The 23,771-nt window shown below is 35.8% G+C and overlaps 1 protein-coding gene across 1 annotated transcript in view; it reads left to right on the top strand.

The window, feature by feature from the left end:
* The first annotated feature begins 10,745 nt into the window (after positions 1-10,745).
* MRPS35 (mitochondrial ribosomal protein S35) overlaps positions 10,746-23,771 on the top strand; it is a 63,408-nt gene continuing 50,382 nt past the window's right edge. The window contains 1 exon segment of the mRNA XM_074270670.1: positions 10,746-10,902. Within this exon segment, the coding sequence (XP_074126771.1) occupies positions 10,779-10,902 (124 nt within the window). The 5' untranslated portion in view covers positions 10,746-10,778.

Raw genomic sequence — 23,771 nt, 5'->3', positions numbered from 1 at the left:
TGATTGTATTATTGTGATTATGAAACAGAAAAAAAAAAAAGCATGAAAAAACCTTCAGGGAAAAAAATAACCACATAACTTCATGTAACTTTTGTTCATTTGCCAATAAAACAACCTTGAAAGTTTGCTTTTCCATGAAGGTGTGACTGTTATTTGAAATAAGGCTAAAATTGTATTTACCCAAATTTTCAAGGGCATATACATCATCCTTTGTTAGGAGGTAGGGTGGGAGAGGAAAGGTGAAACAAGTTTGAGCTTAAGAAAAGTATATGGGGCTAGATGGTGCAGTGGATAGAGCACCAGCCCTGAAGTCAGCAGGACCTGAGTTCAAATATAGCCTCAGACACTTCACACTTCCTAGCTATGAGACCCTGGGCAAGTTACTTAGTATACAAATCACTTTTAAAACCAGGGATCCTACACAAAACTGGGCAAAGATTTACTTTCCCTGTATATCATGATTACCCATTGTCTGCATAATAGACCTGGAGAAAGGAAGAATATACCCTTTTGAAGCTACTTGAGGAAAATGAGGCCCCAAGAGTTTTGATTTACTTGAACTCAGATCCTGTGACCCAAAATTCTTGGACTTTTTCCAAGTGTATATAAATGATGCAAAATTTTAAAATCTGCTTAATAGAGAGGGCATTATGTCTGCTTTTTTTTTTTTTTTAAACTAAAGCTTTTTATTTACAAACCATATGCATGGATAATTTTTCCAACATTGATCCTTGCAAAACCTTTTTTTCCAAATTTTCCCCTTCTTTCCTCCATCTCCTCCCCTAGCTGGTAAGTAGTCCAATACACGTTAAATATGTTGAAATAAACATTAGATCCAATGTACATATACATATTTATACAGTTATCTTGTTGCACAAGAAAAATCAGATCAAGAAGGAAAAAAAAAGAAAAACTGAGAAAGAAAACAAAATGCAAGCAAATAACAACAAAGTGAGAATGCTATGTTGTGTTCTACACTCTGTTCGTATGGTTCTCTCTCTGGGTGTAGATGGCTCTCTTCATCACTGCACAAGTGGAACTGGTTTGAATCATCTCAATGTTGAAGAGAACCACATCCATCAGAATTGATTGTTGTATAGTCTTGTTACTGTGTATAATGATCTCCTTCATTCTGTTCATTTCGTTTAGCATCCGTTCATGTGGGTCTCTCCAAGCTTCTCTGAAATCATCCTGTGGGTCGTTTCTTACAGAACAATAATATTCCATAGCATTCATATACCATAACTTATTCAGCCATTCTTCAATTGATGGGCATCCACTCAGTTTCCAGTTTCTTGCCACTACAAAAAGGGCTGTCACAAACATTTTTGCATATGTGGGTCCCTTTCCCTCCTTTAAGATTTCTGGGATATAATCCCAGTAGAAACACTACTGGATCAAAGGGTATGCACAATTTGATAACTTTCTGAGCATAGTTCCAAATTGTTCTCCAGAATGGTTGGATCCATTCACCGTTCTACCAGCAATGTATCAGTGTCCCAGTTTTCCCACATCCCTTCCAACATTCATCATTATCTTTTCCTGTCATCTTAGCCAATCTGACTGGTGTGTAGTGGTATCTCAGAGTTGTCTTTAATTTCCATTTCTCTGATCAATAGTGATTTGGAGCATCTTTTCATGTGGCTACAAATAGTTTCCATTTCTTCATCTGAAAATTTCCTGTTCATATCCTTTAACCATTTATCAATTGGAGAATGGCTTGAATTATTATAAATTTGAATCAATTTTCTATTTCAGAAATGAGGCCTTTATCAGATCCTTTGGATTTAAACATGTTTTCCCATTTTATTGCTTTTCTTCTAATCTTATCTGCATTAGTTTTGTTTGTACAAAAACTTTTTAACTTAATATAATCAAAATTATCTATTTTGTGATCAATAATGATCTCTAGTTCTTCTTTGGTCACAAATTTCTTCTTCCTCCACAAATCTGGGAGGTAAACTATCCTGTGCTCTTCTAATTTGTTTACAATATCATTCTTTATGTCTAGATCATGAAGCCATTTCGACCTTATCTTGGTATATGGTGTTAGTTGTGGGTCTACGTCTACTTTCTATCATACTGGTTTCCAGTTTTCCCAGCAGTTTTTGTCAAATAGTGAATTCTTATTCCAAAAGCTAGGACCTTTGGGTTTGTCAAATATTAGATTGTTAGAGTCATACGATGTCTGCTTTTAAGATGAATTAGCCAAGACATCTTTAAACTTGACTGAGAATTAAATACGAGCTCTTAAGAACCAAAGTTTGTATATAACTCTGAATACCAAATCATGGCTTTTTGATTTATACTTTGGTGATTTGAACAAATAGCCTAAGAAGACCTTTTTTGCTTCTTTAAAAAACAAAAATTCTTGGATGATATTTATTCTGAATATTATTATAATAATTTTTAACATATACATTATATAATATTCTTCATACTCTTTAAACAAATTTTTTATAAATATATCCAGTGAAGTACAATGATAAGTTGAATTTATTCTTTCTTGAATAATAGCCCCATCTACAGGGTCACAATTTAAATAATTTCATTGTCCATCTAAAGTAATTTTAATTAAAATTTTTTAATTAATTTTAATTTTAAAGTAAATAGATTGATTTTCTTGTAAAGTTATTTTTAAATTTTTACCAGTGGCTTAATTCCCTGATAAATTCTCTCTCCAAGTTCTTATTGTATAATTGAGCTATCTTGAATTCTGTTACTGTTGCATTTTTAAGGCGTCATAATTTTTATCCTTTGGTTGGTAAAATTTTTAAAGGTGTCATTTTTATCCTTTAAAGTGATTCAATTAAGCAGCTAATTACTGAAGAGCCTGCTATATGACAGGTGTTGTGCTGCACATTAGGGATGCAAATACAGAAATGAAACCTTCCTGGAATTTAATGGGTTTACATTTTATTGTGGTGAAAAAACATGGAATATTAGAATTCATTATGGGTTTGGAATTGGAGTACCGGATTCAAAGTGTAGCTCTGCTACTGTGTATATACTTATTTAAATCATTTATCCTCTCCAGGCCTCAGTTTACCCATCTGTAAAGTAGAATTGGAATAGATGACTTCTAAAATCCCCTTTAGCATCAAATCTATGATCCTGTATTAATAGATAGTAAAAATTGTGCAGAATCCTTACAAAATTAAAACAGAGGCAGAGGGAATTTCTCTTAACCTGTAGTCAGGAAAGTTTTCTTGAAGGTGGTATTACTTGAATTAAGCCTTAAAGTAAGCTACCAATTTCAAGAGGTAAGAGAGATTGTGTGGAGGCACACAGAGGGGAGATAGGTCTTCCTGTTACTCATATACAACATTTTATTTGACTAGAGTATAGAGAATAAGAAGGTTGGGAGGGGGAGGAAGAAACTAATGGGTAATCAGCCAGCATGTGACATGGCAAGCAGAAAAAAATATCTTTTACCCTAAAGGCTATAGAGATCCAATGGCATAAGCATACTCAAACCTGTGCTTTTTCTATTGGATGCATTGAGAAGTTTATTTATTGTTGGGAGTATAGTAATCTTTAATGTTTGGAAGCATCTGGGACTAAGAGGAAGATTGGGAAGGAAGGTGTCCTAAATGGACAGGAAATAAGTGAACTGAGCTAGCCTAATAACACAGGTTTTTCTTTTGTATGTGATCTTAGCAATAAAGAAATTTTAAGTACTGAATGAAGTATTGTGGAATGTTCTCATCTCTGGAAAGCCATCATAGCTTGTGAAGAGCTAGAACTGAGCAAATGCACTTGGATAAATGGAGCACGTGAGACTAATTGCCAATTGGATGGTTCCCTATTAACTTGTTTGAAGTTTGACCCTCCCCAGCTATTCTGTGCTGACTTGATTGGTGGGACAAAGAGGGGGAAGTGACGTGTGTGGGAGAAATAGGAGGAGAAAGAGGAAATTGAGACGCTCTCTCTGTCTCTCTCATGGTGTTGGAGGGAGGAAGGTGTGTGTGAGATTGGTAGATCTAATCCCCTGACCTTGACCATAAAAGATCAAGAATAAAGACGTTTAGTGATCCTGACTCTGGCTGATTTCTGGGAAGACAGAGGTCCAGCAATAGCTCAGCTTACTGTATGCAGATCCAGCTGTGGAAGCTGCTATAGACAAAACTAATAAGGAATATAATATGCTATGCATTTCTAAAAAAGGAAAAATATTCTTGTAAGTATCTTAGCATTATGGGAAAGAAAAAAAAAAGGAAGGGAAAATAAATGCTGAGACAGGAAGAATTTTAGTTCTTAATCTCTGAAAACTACAGTAAATAGACCAAAGTTCGTAAAAGTTGCCTTGAAACAGAAATGCTACTTTATGACATCAGTTTAGAAGTCACGATACCCACTTCTTTGTAGTTCTTTTTCTATAGTGGAATGGATTTACAAAGCACTTTGGTAAGTATTTCATTTGATCCTTATACCTCTGTACCTAAACAAGGCAATTACCATCTTTGTGCCACTAAGTGGGTGGTTGACAGCAGTACCTAATCAGTGGCCTCTCATATAATTTTTATCTTAGGAACTATGAGTAAAAATAGAATTAGCTTTTACAAGTTAACATAAGGTTTACAATTCTCTTATATATTCATTATCTCTTTGATTCTCACAATGGTTCCATGAGGCAAGTATTACATTTTATAGATGAGGAAAAAGAGGCTTAAAGAGATTATTTGTCCCAGAGAGTAGAGCATTTGAAAAACACATAAAACTAAAACAAAACCTCATAAAGTCACAATGCCCACTTTATTTGTAGTGCCTTTTTTTTTTTTTTTTTTTTTTAATAGTGGAAAGGGATTAGAAAGCATTTTTGTAAGTATCATTTCATTCTGATCCCTGCACATGTAGAAAGTGCCATCAATTTCTGACAAAACCTACCAATCCTATTATACCCTATTATTATGATTGGTCAACCAAATCAAAATATCAGTATTTTAGAGTTGAAATAAATTGAGAGAATTACACAAAATGTTTTACAATATGATACAGCCAAAGGAGCGAACAAGGAAGAGTCCAGGGTCTGAATTCCTAACCGTGATCAAATACAAGCTGTATTTTCTGGGACAAATAATTTAATATCCAGTTAACTACAGTTAATTATATTTTTATTACTCAGGTTCAGCTTATACACAAATGAGCCCAGAACATCAGTTTGAACAACTTTGTATAAAATGGGAAAATAAAGTTGAATGAATAAAAAAAAATTTACAGAAAGCAGGAAAGATAAAGGTATACTTATCTGGACACAACAGACAAATTTTTGAAGTTAGATATCTATTTGGTCAAAATTGAAACTGATTTGTTTCCTGGCCTTGATTTTTAAAAATCATAGTAAGGGTTATGTGACTAAGCTTTTAGCTTGGAAGTTCAAGGCAGAGCCTGGGACAGTGTTTTTCTGAACATGATGACAGTAAGACAGACATTTTTTAGCCAGTTAGTATTAGGATCAGGTCTAGAATCGTGATCTATTGATTCCCTAGTCCAATGTTCTTTGTATTATATTACACTGCTTTTAGAAGCATAGAATATTAAAATTACACAAGAATTTTAGTCTTTAATTCAATTCCTTCATCGCCCAATTCAGAAATATTAGTCATGTCTTCTATGAACTCAGATACCCAGTGCTCTGTAACAGGGTTTCTTAAACTTTTTCCACTCATAAACCCTTTTCATCTGAGAAATTTTTACATGACCCCAGGAATATAAAATAGATATACAAATAAAACATTTGCTTATAATCCTATTTTTGCAACTTCTTACATTTAGTTATGAGATGCTATATGACAGTTTAAAAAACTAGGCTATATACATATACTTATCACTCTGAAGTGTATTTATTCACAAGTATAACGATTATTATTTTTTTTTTTTTGGCTGAGGCAATTGGGGTTAAGTGACTTGTCCAGAGTCATACTTTAAAAAAAATTTTTTTAAAGGTTTTTATTTTTAAAATATATGCATAGATAATTTGACAACACTGACCCTTGCATAGCCTTGTGTTTTAGAGTTTCTCCTCCCCACCCCCTTCCCTAGATGACAAGCAATCTAATATATGTATAAAGATTATTTTTGTCCTTTAGTAATACTGCTCTCAAGAAACAAGCAAATATTTATGTTTCTTCCCTTTTCCATACCATCCATCCCAGTTGTCAATCCAGACAAGCTGATAATTAAGGCTTTGAGAGAAGACTCAGCAAGAGCAGGAAGATGTTACTATGTGCTTATGTAATTTATGTAATTATGTGTAATACTTCCCATATTGATGGATTTATGTTTCAAGGTCATGACTATCCTATGTTCTAAATCAAAAGAAAGGGGGAGATGTTAGGATTACTAGGTGAGAACTCAGGTTGTCTGGACAGTGACAAGGTGAGAATTCAGGTTGTCTGGACAACCTGAGTTCTCACCTAGTAATCCTAACAGGCTAGTACTGGTGCTTTGCTCTGAATCAATTTATAGCTACCCAAGAAAAATGACCCTCAGATAAAGAAAATACCTCTCCAAAAGAGTGGAGATCCACAGTACTATCTTCCCCAAACCACATTACTTTGATATAAACCTCTTTAACAATAAATTACTACTCTAAAATCACTATTATGTTTCCCTGCTGAATCTCTTTTTTGGGGTTAGCCCCGACATGGCATTCTGCCTTGCAGTGTCTTGCCCCGCTCCCTCATACTTTGGTCTTTCTCCTTGTTATAGCTAACACTCTTTTAGAGTACTAAACTCCTCTGTAGATTTAGCCTGCCAATCATTGCTGTACTTCTTCCTCATGGTATGCTTCTTCCTCATGGTGTATTCCTTGTCTCCCAATCAATTGTTCCACTAGGGAACTTGTCTTTTCCTTTGTTAATTGTTAAAATCCCTTTCTTTGTTAACTATATGTTCTCCCAAATCTATTTTATATTTACTACTCTGGTGTCTATTTTACTTCATTTTCTCTGTAACCTCTTATAAATAAAGATACCTTTTGGCAAAGAGAATACCATTGTGATTTCTTCACATGTGCCTTGTGCCTTTTACTCAAACTAGCAATTCTACCAAATCCCATTATTTGGTGCCAACTTAATCAGCTAGGATTAGGGGAATCCGAAATGCATATTTGCTAGTTATGAATTCCAAAGGGTACCTGCTGATCTGTAGCCTTTCAGGACCTTATGGTGATAAGAAGTAGCATTGGAAAGGTGTTAACATCACCAAACACTGTGGAGTTTCTAGTGATAGTTGTGTCAAATTTGGGTTGGATTCTTAAAGCAAAGTCAGGCTTTAAAGTATCAGGCATGAGGTTGAGTCCATTAAATATCTGAAGTGCTTTTTCAAGATGTCCCAAAATCCAGAATTATAGACTCAAGTCAGAAGGGCCCTCAATTCAAATCATGACAATCTAGACCACACTATACCTAAGCACTGTCATGTTTTTTGCAGGAAAATTTTTACCAGCCCCCTGGCATTTGTGTAACTATATATACATCATGCTGGTTTCTGACCCTGGGTTCTTTCCTAGACACAAATGCAATCTTTACAGAATATGGCCTACTACTGTATCTATGTTAGTTGAAAATAAAGGGATTATGGTTCATTTTTATAAAGGTAGCCTGTCTCCCCACTCAAAATTGCATGAGATTCAAGGTAGATTCATATAAATTAGTCTCTATTGAAAACCATACCTCACAAATCTGATCAACCAGGGAATTTATTAGTTCAAAGCAAAAAACATTTTCATTAACTTGCACAGCAATTGGGAGGAATAAAATAATGGTTAAAGTAATGAAAGAAAAATAAACTTCAATTATATTGAATTCAAGTTCAACCTCAATAATCAGTAAATAAAAAAAAAATCAGTGGAATAGACTGAGAAAAAAGGGGTTATTTCTTGGTCCTCTGCTCCCACCTGCTGGCCTTTTCCCTAATTGCACTTACTATGCAATATATCATGCATCTTAATTATTATGCTAATTTCCTCAAAAGCTTCCTCTTATGGATATTAGCTTTTTTGGCATATTATATCCAAAATGAATATTTTAACCTTAGATTAATTCTATATTTTGACCCTCTTCTGAACTGCCATTCTTTGAAATCAGTCTAATCTTTTTCTTGGGATGAATATATTCCTTTCAACATCCATAAGGTCTAATGCAATTCACTTTGGGAGTTTCATTTAGCAAGACAGAGGAGGTATTTTACATTATTTCTGGCATCAAAAAGGCTGCTCTTTACACAACTAGAAGCTACCAACAGCCACTTTGGGCTGGTAAGAGATGGTATAAATAGAAATCTCCAAGAAGAAATTTTAAAAAGTTATGGGTTAGCAGGCTGCCCTTTTGAAGATAACCATGACTACCTGCCCTCTAGGGGAGAGGGTGGGGGGAAAGAGAGGAAAAGTTGTAACAGAAGGTTTTGCAAGGGTCAATGTTGAAAAATTACCCATGGACATGTTTTATAAAAAAAAAATTATAAATTAAAAGAAAAAAAGAGAAGATAACCATGGAAGTCTAATGAACTTTCTCATAAAGCTAATTGTCCCTTTTGAAAACCAGAAGAGAAGCAAGCTCAGTGCAATGAGGAGTGGACAATATTGATGCACAGACAAGAGATCATTCATTACATGAAGCTGGAAAGGTGATATAGCATAATGGTAGAGTATGCTATGTAGAATAGAAGCATTGGGAAAACCCAAAGAAGAGATAGGAGGCAACACATGCTGGGTAAATCAAACCACGACTGTAATCTTAACCACCATTTCAGCTTAGACCTTAGTCAAGACAGACCAGGATCCTGAGCCCAAGAGCCTGGGAATAAATAGTAACATCCTCCAAACATTACTGAAGATAGAAGTCTTTGTGGAGGGGGCCCACCTTCTCCACTGCCACCAAGGCAGTTACAGATCAACTGCCACCAACAGTGACATGGACACAGGAGCCTTAGGGGAGGGAGCACCTCTCAGACCATTAGTTCTGTCTGCTTCTAAGCCAGATCTCATGGTCATCATCTTGGTGACTCCTACGGACAGAAGTTCAACCATCCCCATACCTAGGAAAATCATGTCAGTCTAGATGAAGCAAGGCACCCCAAGGGAGAGACAGGAGGTGTGCATAGCACATCAAAACATCTTGACCACCCTCTCTCCTCAAATCTTGACATAACACAGAATCCAAGAGCCTTCAGAATAATTCTCCCAGGCTGGTACCCTCAGCCATCATGTTGGGAAGCAATCCCCTGAGAGATGAAGCTTAGCAACTGTTCCTCTAAGTGCTACAGCATAGTTGTTGAAAACCCACAAAAAAAAGTTCTTGCCACCAAAGTCCTTTGGCCAGTCACTTAATAAATGTGTGTTGACTTACTGGCACTGTCAGATGATTCAACTTCAAAAACTGAATTTTTTTTTTAATCAGGTGAAATAACATTAAATAAGAGGATTTAATGCCTTGATGAGGCACTCTTCTTTTTATGTTCCCCAAAGTTCTGTCCTGGGCTCTCTTTTCTTTCACTCTTACTATCTTGCTTGGGATCTCTGTTGGTTTAAATGATCATTTCTATGAAAACGATTCCTAGATTTGTATATCCAGCCCTAGTCTTTCTCCTGAGCTCTAGTGCCTTATCACCAACTGCCTTTTGAATAACTTAAATTGAATGTCCTGTAAATATTTTAAACTATATATCCAAAAATGAACTTATTATCTTGACACAGCCTCCCTCATACTCTTTTCCACTTTCCTATCCAGGGTAATAATGGCATGTTTGAAATTAATCAAGGAAGTAAACCAAGGAAAATCTCCAAATAAAAGATCACTTTTTATGAGGGACATATGAATCGATAATAAAGGGTCAGTCTAATGGCTCTGCTTCTGGCCAAGAGATTCCAAATTCAGAGTGTGATAAACATAGTACAAAGAACAGAAATCATCTAATTGGCCAGCATTGTAGAGATGGAAGATCATAATTGGTTGCATCAAAGGAAGCAGGCAAAGCCCACATGCATATCATGAGAACAACTCATGCCTTTGTAAATTATGAGTCTTACTGAAAAATCCCCCCCTTTTAAAAAATAGTTTTAAATGCAATTTCTCAAAATCATTGATTTCTTATTTTCCTTTTCTTATTCTTTATCCTTATTTTGTTTTTGTTTTTGCATAATGAGCACCAACACCTTACCTTGCCTTATTAAGGCCTCTCCAGCCTTATTCTTTGCTGTCTGTCTCCTTCTCCTCCTCCGCTCCCCCTTTCTTTCTCTCCTTTTCCCTCCTCCTTTGTCTTTTCTGTTTCCCTTTCTTCTCTTCCTCCCCTCTGTGAGGCCAGAATAATATCAACTGTTATAGACACATGTATGTAAATACCCACGCATAGATAGAATGTGCGTAATGTGTACATATGTATATTATGCACTTATACGTTTGTCGTAGAGAACTCCGCACAGAGTTTCAAAGCAGCTAGCTAATTCTGACAAATCACGTCTGGAATCCCAGCGCCCTCCGCTTTAAAGTGGGAGAAATCTTGCACCATTTGCATCAACGTTTCCAAGGTTTGTTGTAATGTCAGCATTGTGTACCTATTTAGGCATTAAATAAATGCGATCGATGATGAAATTGATGGTACTCATGCTAGCATTTAGGCTTGTCTCTTTTTAAGCCCTCCTCTCCCATGTTTCCACAGGCTGACACACAGCTAATACGCTGTGTGTGGAAACGAAGTTAAACGCAATCTCCACCTCCTTCGCGTTGATACTATGTTTGTCCTTCGCGGCTTGCCGTCCCCGGCTCTAGGAAGAAACTATGGCGGCGCTCGTAAGCCTTCTCCGGCATGCTGGATGGCCCCGGACCCGGGCTCTGCGCACTTTTGCTACCGTTTTGTCTGCGGCCAGAGACTCGCAAGCTGACTCGCAAGTTCCGAACATGCGTGAGTTTAGTCCTCCCCACTCCGTTTCTTTTTAGACTTTGACTCTCTTCACCCCCAGATCGACGCTGTCTACCTTGAGCTAGCATAGGACAGAGGGGACGGGATTTGTGCAAGGCTTGGGGTCGGAAGCTGGAAGTTGACTCGGGCCCACCCGCAGCGTAGCGAGGGTCCTGCGGAGCTGTGGCTCACTGTGTGAAACCTTGTGTCCAATAACACTTATTAAGCCACAATTCCGCACCTTGCACTTGGGTCGCCCCTGCCCTCAGAAGCTTACAATCGAGTAAGAGAGACAACGTGCAGACCACTTTGTACAAACGAGGTATTTGCATAACAAATTGGAGACTGTCGCAGGAGGGTAGTCCCAAAGTTAGAGAGGACTGTGACTTTTAGCTTTGACTATAAAAAAAAATCAAGGAATTGCACTAAATGACTCCCGAGAGTCTAAACCTTTGGTCCTATCATTTCTGGAGGCAGCCTTTTCCCCTTTGAGTTAGTTAATTGAAATGCTTTCTTATTTGCAGTTGAAATAAATTATTCATTTTTGCTATCATTTATTAAGTTCCTACTATGTGCCAGGCACTTTGGTGAAGTTATTTAAATAATCTAAAGTCCCTGCCCTCAAAGAAATTTGTAATTCTATGGGGGAGACAACATACAAATGTGTACAGAGCAAGCTATTCAGAGAATAAGTAGGAAGTAATTAATAGAGGGAAGATACTAAAAGTAAGAGGACATGAGGAAGACTTCCCGTAAAATACAAGATTTTAATTGGGAATTAAAGAAAGAAAAGGTCAGTAGCGAGAACACAGTAAGAGAAAAGAGTCAAGAGATAGAGTAATAGGATTTTTCCAAGCCCTTTAGATCCTCTTTGCATCCAAATAAGAACAAGACCCCTTGCAAATGACAGTCTTTCCTACTAGATGAGCTGAACTTGGTAGGATTAGGGTTAATTGAATATGGAAATTGACTAATTCTGTCTGCCAAAAAAAAAAACACCCAACTTGCTCTGTTTTTATTGCCTTTTGTTCATGTATGTAAACATTTCGTACAATTATTTATACTTACATACGACATAAATACAAAATAGAAAAAAACACTTTACCATGTGTACAAAATACAAGAGAATTCAAAATATAAAATAATAAATTTCAATTTCAAGAAAGCCTGTACAATTAATACTACACATTTATACTTTGTATTCAGAGCTGTTCATCTTTGCTTCCTTCTAAGTTTTCTTTTGCTCTCTGCTGTGCACTTTTTACTTTATTCTTTTTTTCCCTTTTCCTGGTTTCATTCCCTCCCTCCCCCCAAGAAAGCTACAATTAAGCTTGGAGATAGATAAATAGATACATACATATACTTTGGCCCTTGTCTGCCTCGAAACTTGTAGAATTAAGCATTTTGACAAGAAAAAAAATCCTTTGACACTCGACCCTTGCTCAGCACTTGTCACAGTATGTTGTCTTGTTTTAGTAATAGAGGTGTGAGGTTGGCCACACATACTGCCTAGCTCTTGATGCCCCTGCTATTTGCTCTCAGCGCAAACTCCCCAACTAAGGTAGTAATGATCAGGATTATCTGGTTATAGTCCATGATGCTTAGATTGTGCAAGTCAGCTGGCAGGTTGCTGGGCAGTCCTGCCACTGCAGCATGTAGTTTCCGAACTTCCAAAACATCAATACTGGAAAGGTCACTGAAGAGAAGCAGCAGCAGCAGCCGGTAGTGGGAGGCCAGGTGGAGGCTATGGCAACAGACGACCTAGGATTCCCGACAACCCTGAGCTCAAACAGGCAGGAGAACCTGTTAGGCCCATAGTTTCTGCCTTCATATCCAGATCCCCCCCCTCACTCCAAGGTAAACTTGGACAGTTAGGGTAGGGGGAAGAATATAGCGATTTCTCTCAGAAATCTCAGATTTGGGTCAAGAAGGAAGGAGCTTGGCTGGGTTGGGCTGGTTTTTCTTGGCTCTCCACAACTAGAAGCACCACTTATCCCTTTGGGGAACTGGGTGGGAAGGAATGGTTAGGCTGAAGCCTGGATCTGTACTCCTTATAGGAAAAATTTGCTCTCTAATTGTAGTTTTTGCCTCTTGTCTTGCTTTCTAGGTCTAATTAATGAGAAATACCAAGGTACTGACTGTATATACATGTATACACATATATACATACTTATTTATAGACACATGCACATGTGTATTCATATACTATATTATGCTTATTTGTCCTGTTTCTCCAAAGCTAGATATTATCTTCCTATATAAGTTCAAGTCTTTTCATATTCTTCTAAATTTACTAACTCACATTTTCCTACACTACAGTGATATTCCAACTTTATATTGTCTAGTTACTTTAAATAGTCTAAACTATTAATTGTGTCATAGAACAAATATACTTTCAGACCAGCAATTAGCTATCCTTGCTTTTTTTGACCTATACATTTTACACCTGATCTTTATTATTATGTTTGTGTGTTTCTCCTACTTCCCATTCCTTCTATTTCTTTTGCTTTACCTCCCTACCTACCTGTTTCTTTGCCTTCCCACTCTTCCTCCAAGGATCTCTCCCTTGTCCTCTCCCCTCATCTTTCCCCTTTCTCTTTATCTCATTACTTTTAATCACCTTATCTCATTCCCATTAATCTGCCTACCCTTCTATACTTTCCCCTCCCATCCAATTCCCTTACCCTCATTTCTTTATAAATTCTTAAAACTTTTATTTCCTTCCAAATGTTTATATTATTCTCTTTAACCTATATCTGATGTGAATAGAGTTCCCTTTAAAAATCCTTTCTTTATCCTCTCCCCCATCCCAATCCTCTTACCCTCCTGCTTCTTTCTGAATTTAGGAAACTTACACCCTTCTAGATATAACTGTCTGGCTATCTTTTGTTCTTTAACCCATTCCCAATGAGTGTAGGGTTCCAAAACTAATCCTGCCTTCCTGCCCCATCCAACTCCTATGTCATTTATTTCTCTTACACTACTTTCATATAATATAACTACTCTTTATCTTTTCTAACACAAGTTTTGCTTTTTAGAATCACATCATATTCAGCTCTACCCCAATCCTTAGAACTGCTCATTTACTGCTTAGACATTGTTTGCATTTCCTTGTATAAAGCATAAAAAGTTTGTTCTTATTGAATCCCTTGTAATTAGTTTTTGATGTTTATCTTACATTTTTCTTAGTCTTATATGTCAAATTTTCTGTTGTTTAGGTTTTTTTGCAACAGAATTCTCCAAGTCTAGCATATCCTTTTTTTTTTTTTTTTTTTTTCATTCAGGATTAAACTTATTTTGCTGGGTATGGTATTTTCATATGCAACCCCAATTCTTTTGCCCTTCAACCTGCGTTCTTTTAATGTAATTGCTAGTAGTTTTGTGTGATTTTAACTGTGGTTCTGCCGTATTTGAATTCTTTTTTTCTTGTTGCTTGTAATATTTTCTCTTTGACTTGTGGGTTTTGGAATTTGGCTATGATATTCCACTAAGTTTTCTACTTTCTTGTTCTAACACTTCAGGACAATTTTCTTTAATTTATTTTGTTCTTTAATTTTCTTTAATTTTCTTTTTATCTATTCTAGATGAGGTGTTTTTCTTATGAGATCTCACATTCTCTTCTATTTTTTTCATTCTTAATATTTTCTTTTATTTTTTTGTTAGTCTCATATCTTTGGTGTTTTCCCCTTGCCCAATTCTAGTTTTCAAAGAATCATTTTCTTCCTTAAGATTCTAGATTTCTTTTTCCAGTTGATTGACTTTCTCTTCATAATCTTGTTTTTCTTTGATTGTTTTTTTTAAATTTATCCTCTATTTCTCATTTGATTTTTTATAAGTCTTTTTTTTTTTTTTTTGAGTTCTCTGAATTCTTTTTTGAGCAGATAACCACTTGAAGTTACTTTTTTGGTTAGAAGAGGCTTTTTTTGTTTTAGTATCCTTCTCTGAAGATGAATGCCTTTTTCCTCTATTCTCATAATAACTTTCTGTGATTGGGCTCTTTCTTTGCTTGCTCATTAAAAAAAAAGAAAAAAAAATTATAGGAGCTTGTTAGTAGGGTGTTTTCAATATTTTATTTTTTCCAAGTACATGTAAAGATAATTTTCAACATTCATTTCTGTAAAGCTTTGTGTTTTAAATTTTTCTCTTTCCCTCTTTTACCTCCTCTCTTCCCAAGATAAACATATTTATCATATTGTACAAGAAAAATAAGACCAAAAAGGGGGGGGGGAAGGTGAAAATACTAATCTATAATTAATCTCTATAATTCTCTTTCTGGATGTGATTAGGATTTTCCATCCCAAGCCTATTGGAATTGACTTGAATCACCATATTATTGAGAAGAGCCAAATCCTTCACTTCTTGTTACTGTGTACAATGTTCTCCTGGTTCTAAGGGGCTTGTTAGTGTAATCACCTCTAGTCCTAGTGTCTGTGGGATGGTGCATCTGGCCTTCTATAAACAGATATTTAATTTTTTAATTTTAATTTTAATTTTTGGCAGAATTTGATTTTTTTTTTTTTTCAGTCAAAATGTGTTTAAGCAACCAATACATAGACTATCCTTGGAGTTACTAAAATACATGAATTTGCAATTTCAGTGATGTGGATGTTTCTCTAAAAGTTTGCAGATTATAAACCACCCATGATTGTTTAAATGTGTAATTTTTAGTGCTCTCAGAACTTCTGTATAGGAAATCCTCTCAGTGTTATGAATAAATAAGGAACTGATTCAAAACCTTAAGAATAAAAGCCATTCTTCAGTTGATAAATGATTAAAGGATATGGAGAGGTTATTTTCTTTTTATAAAGGAATTTGTATTAGAAAGGTTTATTAAGAAACAGACATTTAAATGTCTTCTTGATACAAAAGTCAAGTGAATAAAATAATAGTAATAATAATAACAATATCATGATAATAATTAAATAATTATAATAATATAAAATAAATAATAACAATATTATAATAATTAAATAATTGAAATAATAATAATAAAATAACAATAATAATAAAATAACAGAAAAAGATAACATTTAAGCTTGCCAAATAGAGGAAGAGTTGGCAGTAGAATTGATAAAATATTTTGATATTAATAACATCCTTATTCTCTGAGGTTCTTGATTATTATCCTCTTTTTTTCCCCAAGAAAACCATATGCATGGATAATTTTTCAACATTGACCCTTGCATAGTCTTGTGTTCCAAAATTTCCCCTCCTTTTCCCCACCTCCTCTCCTAGACACTATGTTAAGTCCAATATATGTAAACATATTTATACAATTATCTTGCTGCACAAGAAAAATCAGATCAAAAAGGAAAGAAAATGAATAAGAAAACAAAATGCAAATGAACTACAACAAAAAAAGTGAGAATGTTATGTTGTGATCCACACTCAGTTCCCACAATCTTCTCTCGGGGTGCAGATGGCTCTCTTCATCACAAGATCATTGAAACTGGCCTCAATCATCTCATTGTTGGAAAGAATCATGGTCATCAGAATTGATCGTCATATAATCTTGTTGTTGCTATATACAATGATCTCTTGGTTCTGCTTATTTCACTTAGCATCAGTTCATGTAAATCTCTCCAGGCCTTTCAAATCATCCTGCTGATCATTTCTTATAGAACAATAATATTCTATTACATTCATATACCATAATATTCAGCCATTCTCCAACTGATGGGCATCCACTCAGTTTCCAATTTCTTGCCACTACGAAAAGGATTGCCACAAACATCTTTGTATATGTGAGTCCCTTTCCCTCCTTTAAGATGAGGTTATTTTTTTTTTAATTTTTTATAATATTATCCCTTGTATTAATTTTTCCAAATTATCCCCCCCTCCCTCTATTCCCTCCCCCCGATGACAGGCAATCCCATACATTTTACATGTGTTACAATATAGTCTAGATAAAATACATGTGTGTGAATATCATTTTCTTGTTGCACAATAAACATTAGATTCCGAAGGTACATGCAACCTGGGCAGACAGATATTAGTGCTAACAATTTACATTCACTTCCCAGTGTTTCTTCTCTGGGTGTAGCTACCTCTGTCCATCATTGATCAACTGGAAGTGAGTTGGCTTTTCTTTATGTTGAAGATTTCCACTTCCATCAGAATACATCCTCATACAGTATTGTTGTTGAAGTGTACAGTGATCTTCTGGTTCTGCTCATTTCACTCAGCATCAGTTGATGTAAGTCTCTCCAGGCCTCTCTGTATTCCTCCTGCTGGTCATTTCTTACAGAACAATAATATTCCATAACCTTCATATACCATAATTTACCCAACCATTCTCCAACTGATGGACATCCATTACATGAGGTTATTTTGTAAAGAAGAAATCCAAACTATCAACAGCCATATCACTAATAAATAGACAAATGCAAGTTAAAGCAACATTTGTCCATTTCTCTAATTCCAGAATGTCCATTGTGCTTTCAGGAGTCTTAAATGATCTACCCTAAAGAATCACAACAAAGACCATGTGACAAAATTCTGTTTGTTCTCTGAGCCAGGCAGCTCGCTAGCACAGTGAATATATTGTCAGGAAGAGTAATCTTCCCAAGTTCAAATGGCCTTAGATATCAAGAGTTATATTTACCTCAATTTTCTCATCTGTAAAATGAACTGGAGAAGAAAATGGCAACCACTCCTGTATCTTTGTCAAAAAAAACAAACAAAAAAAAAACCTAATAGAGGTCACAAAAGGTTGGATACAACTCAACACATTTCTAAACTACATAAAAATAAACAGTTTCTTCTTTTAGCACAATTATTAGACAACTTTGAAATTCTAGGGCTCTACCTTAATTTGCGTTCTTGCAAATTGGGGTCCCACATACCACTGTTCAGTTTGGTTAACTTTTATTTTTTAGTGTTTATAACATTTTTAGAAAAACTATTCATAACCAAGCAGTTCTTTGCCCACTCAAATACTCCCTCCTTTAAAGTTGAAAGAGGCCTTCTTTCCATATTCTCTATATTGAGAACTTAGGTGATAACAGTAATTCAAAATCACTAAGTCCTGGAGAGTATTTCTCTTTCTCTGTTTGCCTTTTCCATTGGGAAATAGAAAGATTCCTTTTTCTGTTTTTCCTAATTATAATATTCCTTTTCTTTTCTTTTCTTTTTTAAATTTTATTTTTATTTTATAATTATAACCTTTTTTTTTTTTTTTGACAGTACATATGCATGGGTAATTTTTTACAACATTATCCCTTGCACTTACTTCTGTTCAGATTTTTTCCCTTGCTCCCCCAACCCCCTTCCCCCAGATGGCAGGCAGTCTTATACATGCTAAATATATTACAATATATTCTAGATACAATATATGTGTGTAGAACCGAATTTCTTGTTGCACAGGAAGAATTGGATTCAGAAGGTAAAAATAACAGTTTACACTGTTCCTTTTCTGGATGTAGCTGATTCTGTCCATCATTGATCAATTGGAATTGGATTAGCTCTTCTCTATGTTGAAGATATCCACTTCCATCAGCATACATCCTCATACAGTATCATTGTTGAAGTGTATAATGATCTTCTGGTTCTGCTTGTTTCACTTAGCATCAGTTGATGTAAGTCTCTCCAAGCCTCTCTGTATTTCTCCTGTTGGTCATTTCTTACAGAACAATAATATTCCATAACATTCATATACCATAATTTACCCAATTATTCTCCAATTGATGGGCATCCATTCATCTTCCAGCTTCTAGCCACTATGAAAAAGGCTGCCACAAACATTTTGGCACATACAGGTCCCTTTCCCTTCTTTAGTATTTCTTTGGGATATAAACCCAGTAGTAGTATGGCTGGGTCAAAGGGTATGCACATTTTAATAAATTTTTGGGCATAATTCCAGATTGCTCTCCAGAATGGTTGGATTCTTTCACAACTCCACCAACAATGCATCAGTGTCCCAGTTTTCCCACAGCCCCTCCAACATTCACTGTTATTTGTTCCTGTCATCTTAGCCAATCTGACAGGTGTGTAATGATATCTCAGAGTTGTCTTAATTTGCATTTCTCTGATCAATAGTGATTTGGAACACTCTTTCATATGAGTGGAAATAGTTTTAATTTCATCATCTGAAAATTGTCTGTTCATATCCTTTGACCATTTATCAATTGGAGAATGGCTTGATTTCTTATACATAAAATCAATTCTCTGTATATTTTGGAGATGAGGCCTTTATCAGAACCTTTAACTGTAAAAATGTTTTCCCAATTTGTTACTTGCCTTCTAATCTTGTTTGCATTAGTTTTGTTTGTGCAGAAACTTTTTAATTTGATGTAATCAAAATTTTCTATTTTGTGATCAATAATGGTCTCTAGTTCTCCCTTGGACACAAACTCCTTCCTCCTCCACAAGTCTGAGAGGTAAACCATCCCATGTTCCTCCAATTTATTTATGATTTCGTTCTTGATGCCTAAATCTTGGACCCATTTTGATCTAATCTTAGTATGTGGTGTTAAATGTGGGTCCATGCCTAGTTTCTGCCATACTAATTTCCAGTTTTCCCAGCAGTTTTTGTCAAATAATAAATTCTTATCCCAAAATTTGGGATCTTTGGGTTTGTCAAACACTAGATTGCTATTTTTATTCACTATCTTGCCCTGTGAACCTAACCTATGCCACTGATCAACTAGTCTATTTCTTAGCCAATACCAAATGGTTTTGGTGACTGTTACTTTATAATACAGTTCTAGATCAGGTACAGCTAGACCACCTTCACTTAATTTTTTTTTTCATTACTTCCCTTGAAATTCTCGACCTTTTGTTGTTCCATATGAATTCTGTTGTTATTTTTTCTAGGTTATTAAAATAGTTTCTTGGAAGTCTGATTGGTATAGCACTAAATAAATAGATTAGTTTAGGGAGTATTGTCATCTTAATTATATTCGCTCGGCCTATCCAAGAGGACTGAATATCTTTCCAATTATTTAAATCTGACTTTATTTTTGTTTAGGTATCAGTACCATGTCTGTGTCATAGAAGGAATTTGGTAGGACTCCTTCAATCCCTATTTTTTCAAATAGTTTACATAGCATTGGAGTTAGTTGTTCTTTAAATGTTTGGTAGAAATCACCTGTAAATCCATCTGGTCCTGGGGACTTTTTCTTAGGAAGTTGGTTAATAGCTTGGTCTATTTCTTTTTCTGAGATGGGACTATTTAGACTACTTACTTCTTCCTCTGTTAATCTGGGTAAGCTATATTTCTGAAGGTATTCTTCCATTTCATTTAAGTTATCAAATTTATCAGCATAAAGTTGAGCAAAGTAGCTCCTAACTATTGTTCTAATTTCCTCTTCATTAGTGGTGAGTTCACCCTTTTCATTTTCAAGACTATCAATTTGCTTTTTCTCTTTCCTTTTTTTAATCAGGTTTACTAAGGGTTTGTCTATTTTGTTGGTTTTTTCATAGAACCAACTCTTAGTTTTATTAATTAATTCAATAGTTTTTTTACTTTCAATTTTATTAATCTCACCTTTTATTTTTTGAATTTCAAGTTTTGTGTTTGGGGGTTTTTAATTTGTTCCTTTTCTAGCAATTTTAGTTGTAAGCCCAATTCGTTGGCCCTCTCTTTCTCTATTTTATGCAAGTAGGCCTGTAGAGATATAAAACTTCCCCTTATTACTGCTTTGGCTGTATCCCACACATTTTGGTATGATGTCTCATTATTGTCATTTTCTTGGGTGAAGTTATTAATTATGTCTGTGATTTGCTGTTTTACCCAATCATTCTTTAGTATAAGATTATTTAATTTCCAATTATTTTTTGGTCTATTTTCCCCTGGCTTTTTATTAAATGTAATTTTGATTGCATTGTGGTCTAAAAAGGATGCATTTACTATTTCTGCCTTACTGCATTTGATTTTGAGGTTTTTATGCCCTAGTATATGATCAATTTTTATATAGGTTCCATGAACTGCTGAGAAGAAAGTATACTCCTTTCTGTCTCCATTTAGCTTTCGCCAAAGATCTATCATATCAAACTTTTCTAGTATTCTATTTACCTCTTTGACTTCTCTTTCTTATTTATTTTGTGGTTTGATTTATCTAATTCTGAGAGTGCAAGGTTGAGATCTCCCACTATTATAGTTTTGCTATCTATTTCCTCTTGCAGCTCTCTTAATTTCTCTTTTAGGAATTTAGATGCTGCACCACTTGGTGCATATATGTTTAATATTGATACTGCTTCATTATCTATGCTACCCTTTAGCAAGATATAATGCCCTTCCTTATCTCTTTTAATTAGATCAATTTTTGTTTTTGCTTGATCTGAGATGTGGATGGCTACTCCTGCTTTTTTGGTTTTGCCTGAAGCATAATAGATTCTGCTCCACCCTTGTACTTTTAGTTTGAATGTCTCACCCTGTTTCAGGTGTGTTTCCTGTAAACAACATATAGTAGGATTCTGACTTTTAATCCAGTCTGCTAACTACTTCCTCTTTATGAGGCAGTTTGCCCCATTCACATTTATGGTTAGAAGGACCAATTCTATATTGCTTGCCATCCTATTAACCCCTGCTTATGCTTTTCCCCTTTCCTTCCTTCTTACCCCCCTACCCAGTATTAAACTTGTGAACACCACTTGCTTTTCACAGCCCTCCCTTTTTAGGATCCCTCCCCCACCTTAAAGTTCCTCTCCTTATTTTACCCCTTTTCCTCACAATTTCTGTATTCCCTTCCCCTTAGCTTACTCCTTCCCTTTCACTTTTCAATGAAGTAGAAGAAGTTTCACCATAAATCGATTATGTCTATTGATACACACTATGTTCATCTCCTTTCTTTCTCTCAGATATAATAGGTTATCTTTGCCTCTTCATGAGATGTAGTACCACCACTTTACACTTTTTTATGATATAATTTCCTTTCCACCTCTAGTTTCTAAGACAAATTGTGCATATGTTCTTTACATATTTTTTTGGCAGAAGTATAGTTCTCAAGATTTCTTTTTACCTTTTTAGAAATCTCTTGAGTTCTGTATTTGAAAATCAAACATTTTATGTAGGTCTGGTTTTTTCATCAAAATAGATGGAATTCATTTATTTTGTTAAATGTCCGTCCATCTTCTTCCCTGGAAAATGATGCTCATTCTTGCTGGGTAAGTGGCTGCATACCAAGTTCCTTAGCCTTTCGGAATATCATGTTCCAGGCCCTGCGTTCTTTTAATGTGGATGCTGCTAGATCCTGTGTTATCCTTATTGTGGATCCTCTATATCTGAATTGGTTTTTTCTAGCAGCTTCCAATATCTTTTCCTTTGTCTGATGGTTCTTGAACTTGGCCACTATATTTCTTGGCGTTTTGATTTTAGGGTCCCTTTCAGTAGGTGATCGATGAATTTTTTCAATGTCTATTTTACCCTCTGTTTCCAGAATGTCTGGGCAGTTCTCTTTGATAATTTCCTCGAAAATGATGTCCAAGCTTTTTTTTATCTCACATTTTTCAGGGAGTCCGATTATTCTCAAATTGTCTCTCCTGGATCTGGTTTCCAGGTCTGTTGTCTTTCTAGTAAGGTCTTTCAATTGTTTTATTTCTCTGGTTTTGATTGACTACCTCTTGGTTTCTCCTTGAGTCATTCATTTCTACTTGTTCGAGTCTAATTTTCAATGATGTATTTTCTTCACTCACTTTTTTTATATCTCTTTGTAATTGTCCAATTGAGTTTTTATCTTCTATGGAATTTTTTTCCATTTTATCCATTTTATTTTTTAGAGAGCTGATTTCTTTTTCCAACTCACTAATCCTGTTTTCCTTGGAGTTGTTTACCTTTTCCAGCTCACTAATCTTGTTTCTCAATGATTTGATTTCTTTATCCACTCTGTCTTTAAATGCATGGGATGACTTCTCCAGGCTCTCTTGCCAAGCTTCCCTTTCCTTTTCCCATTTCTCTTCTAGCTCTCTTGTGAGAGCCTTTTTGATTTCCTCTAAGAGATTCTTTTGTATTGAGGAGCAGATCATATCCCCCTTAGGGGATTCCTCTGGGGACAGTCTGTTTTTAGTCTCCTCAGTGTTTGAAGGCTGCTCTCTCTCCATACAAAAGCTGTCAATGGTTAGAGCCCTTTTGAATTTTTTGTTCATTTTGTCAGAGTAGGAATCAAAGAAAACAAATTGACAAGAGAAACAATTGGTCTGTTTTGCGGGGGATGGGGCTGGCTGGTATTAATGGGCTTTCTCTACAGACTGGGTGTAGGGCAGCAGAGAGCCACTAACAGGACAGCGATGACTGGGCTGAGTCTGCACTCTGAGGCTCTGAGAAAGCGCCGAGTCAGTCCAGGTGGGGGTTGGGGGTGGCCGGGTTCTGAGAGACAACAGCTTTCAGGGGTTTTAATCTTCCCCTCCGGTGTTTACACCCTCTCCACTGATCCTAGCTTTCTGCCAAGACGGAATATCCACAGTGAGGAAAAAGTCTTTTTGCAGAAACGGCAGAGATCACACCCCTCCCCCTCTGGTCTGAGCTGTGTGAGCTGTCTGTCTCGCTCTGACTTGCCTGCCCTCAGTCTGCGCCCAGTCTGATTGACCCTTCCCCGAGCAAACACAGACCTTTTCTGGCGACTTTCAAGGATGTCTTCTCTTGGTGATTATTTGTGGATTTCTGGGTCAACCATTAAGTCTGAGGCTTGTCATGAAGTAAGTTCTTAGAGAAAACGAGGAGCTCAAGCAGCTGTCTGCCTCCACGCCGCCATCTTGGCCGGAAGTCTCTATAATATTCCTTTTCTAAGAGTTTGAAAGTCCCTTTCAGTAACCCAAAAAATCCAGTCTCTTGGCTGTTTTGTAGGTAAGATGAGTGAAGGGTCTTAAATTACCAGGCTGACAGGCCAATGTAGCTAGTGAGTCTGAAAGACTTAACCGTTGTTGAAGAGGGCCAC

The sequence above is a fragment of the Sminthopsis crassicaudata genome, chromosome 5, assembly GCF_048593235.1.
Source record: "Sminthopsis crassicaudata isolate SCR6 chromosome 5, ASM4859323v1, whole genome shotgun sequence".
NCBI classification, from domain to species: domain Eukaryota; kingdom Metazoa; phylum Chordata; class Mammalia; order Dasyuromorphia; family Dasyuridae; genus Sminthopsis; species Sminthopsis crassicaudata.
Note: the sequence above shows the minus strand (reverse complement) of the source record. Positions and strands in the feature narration are given on the sequence as shown.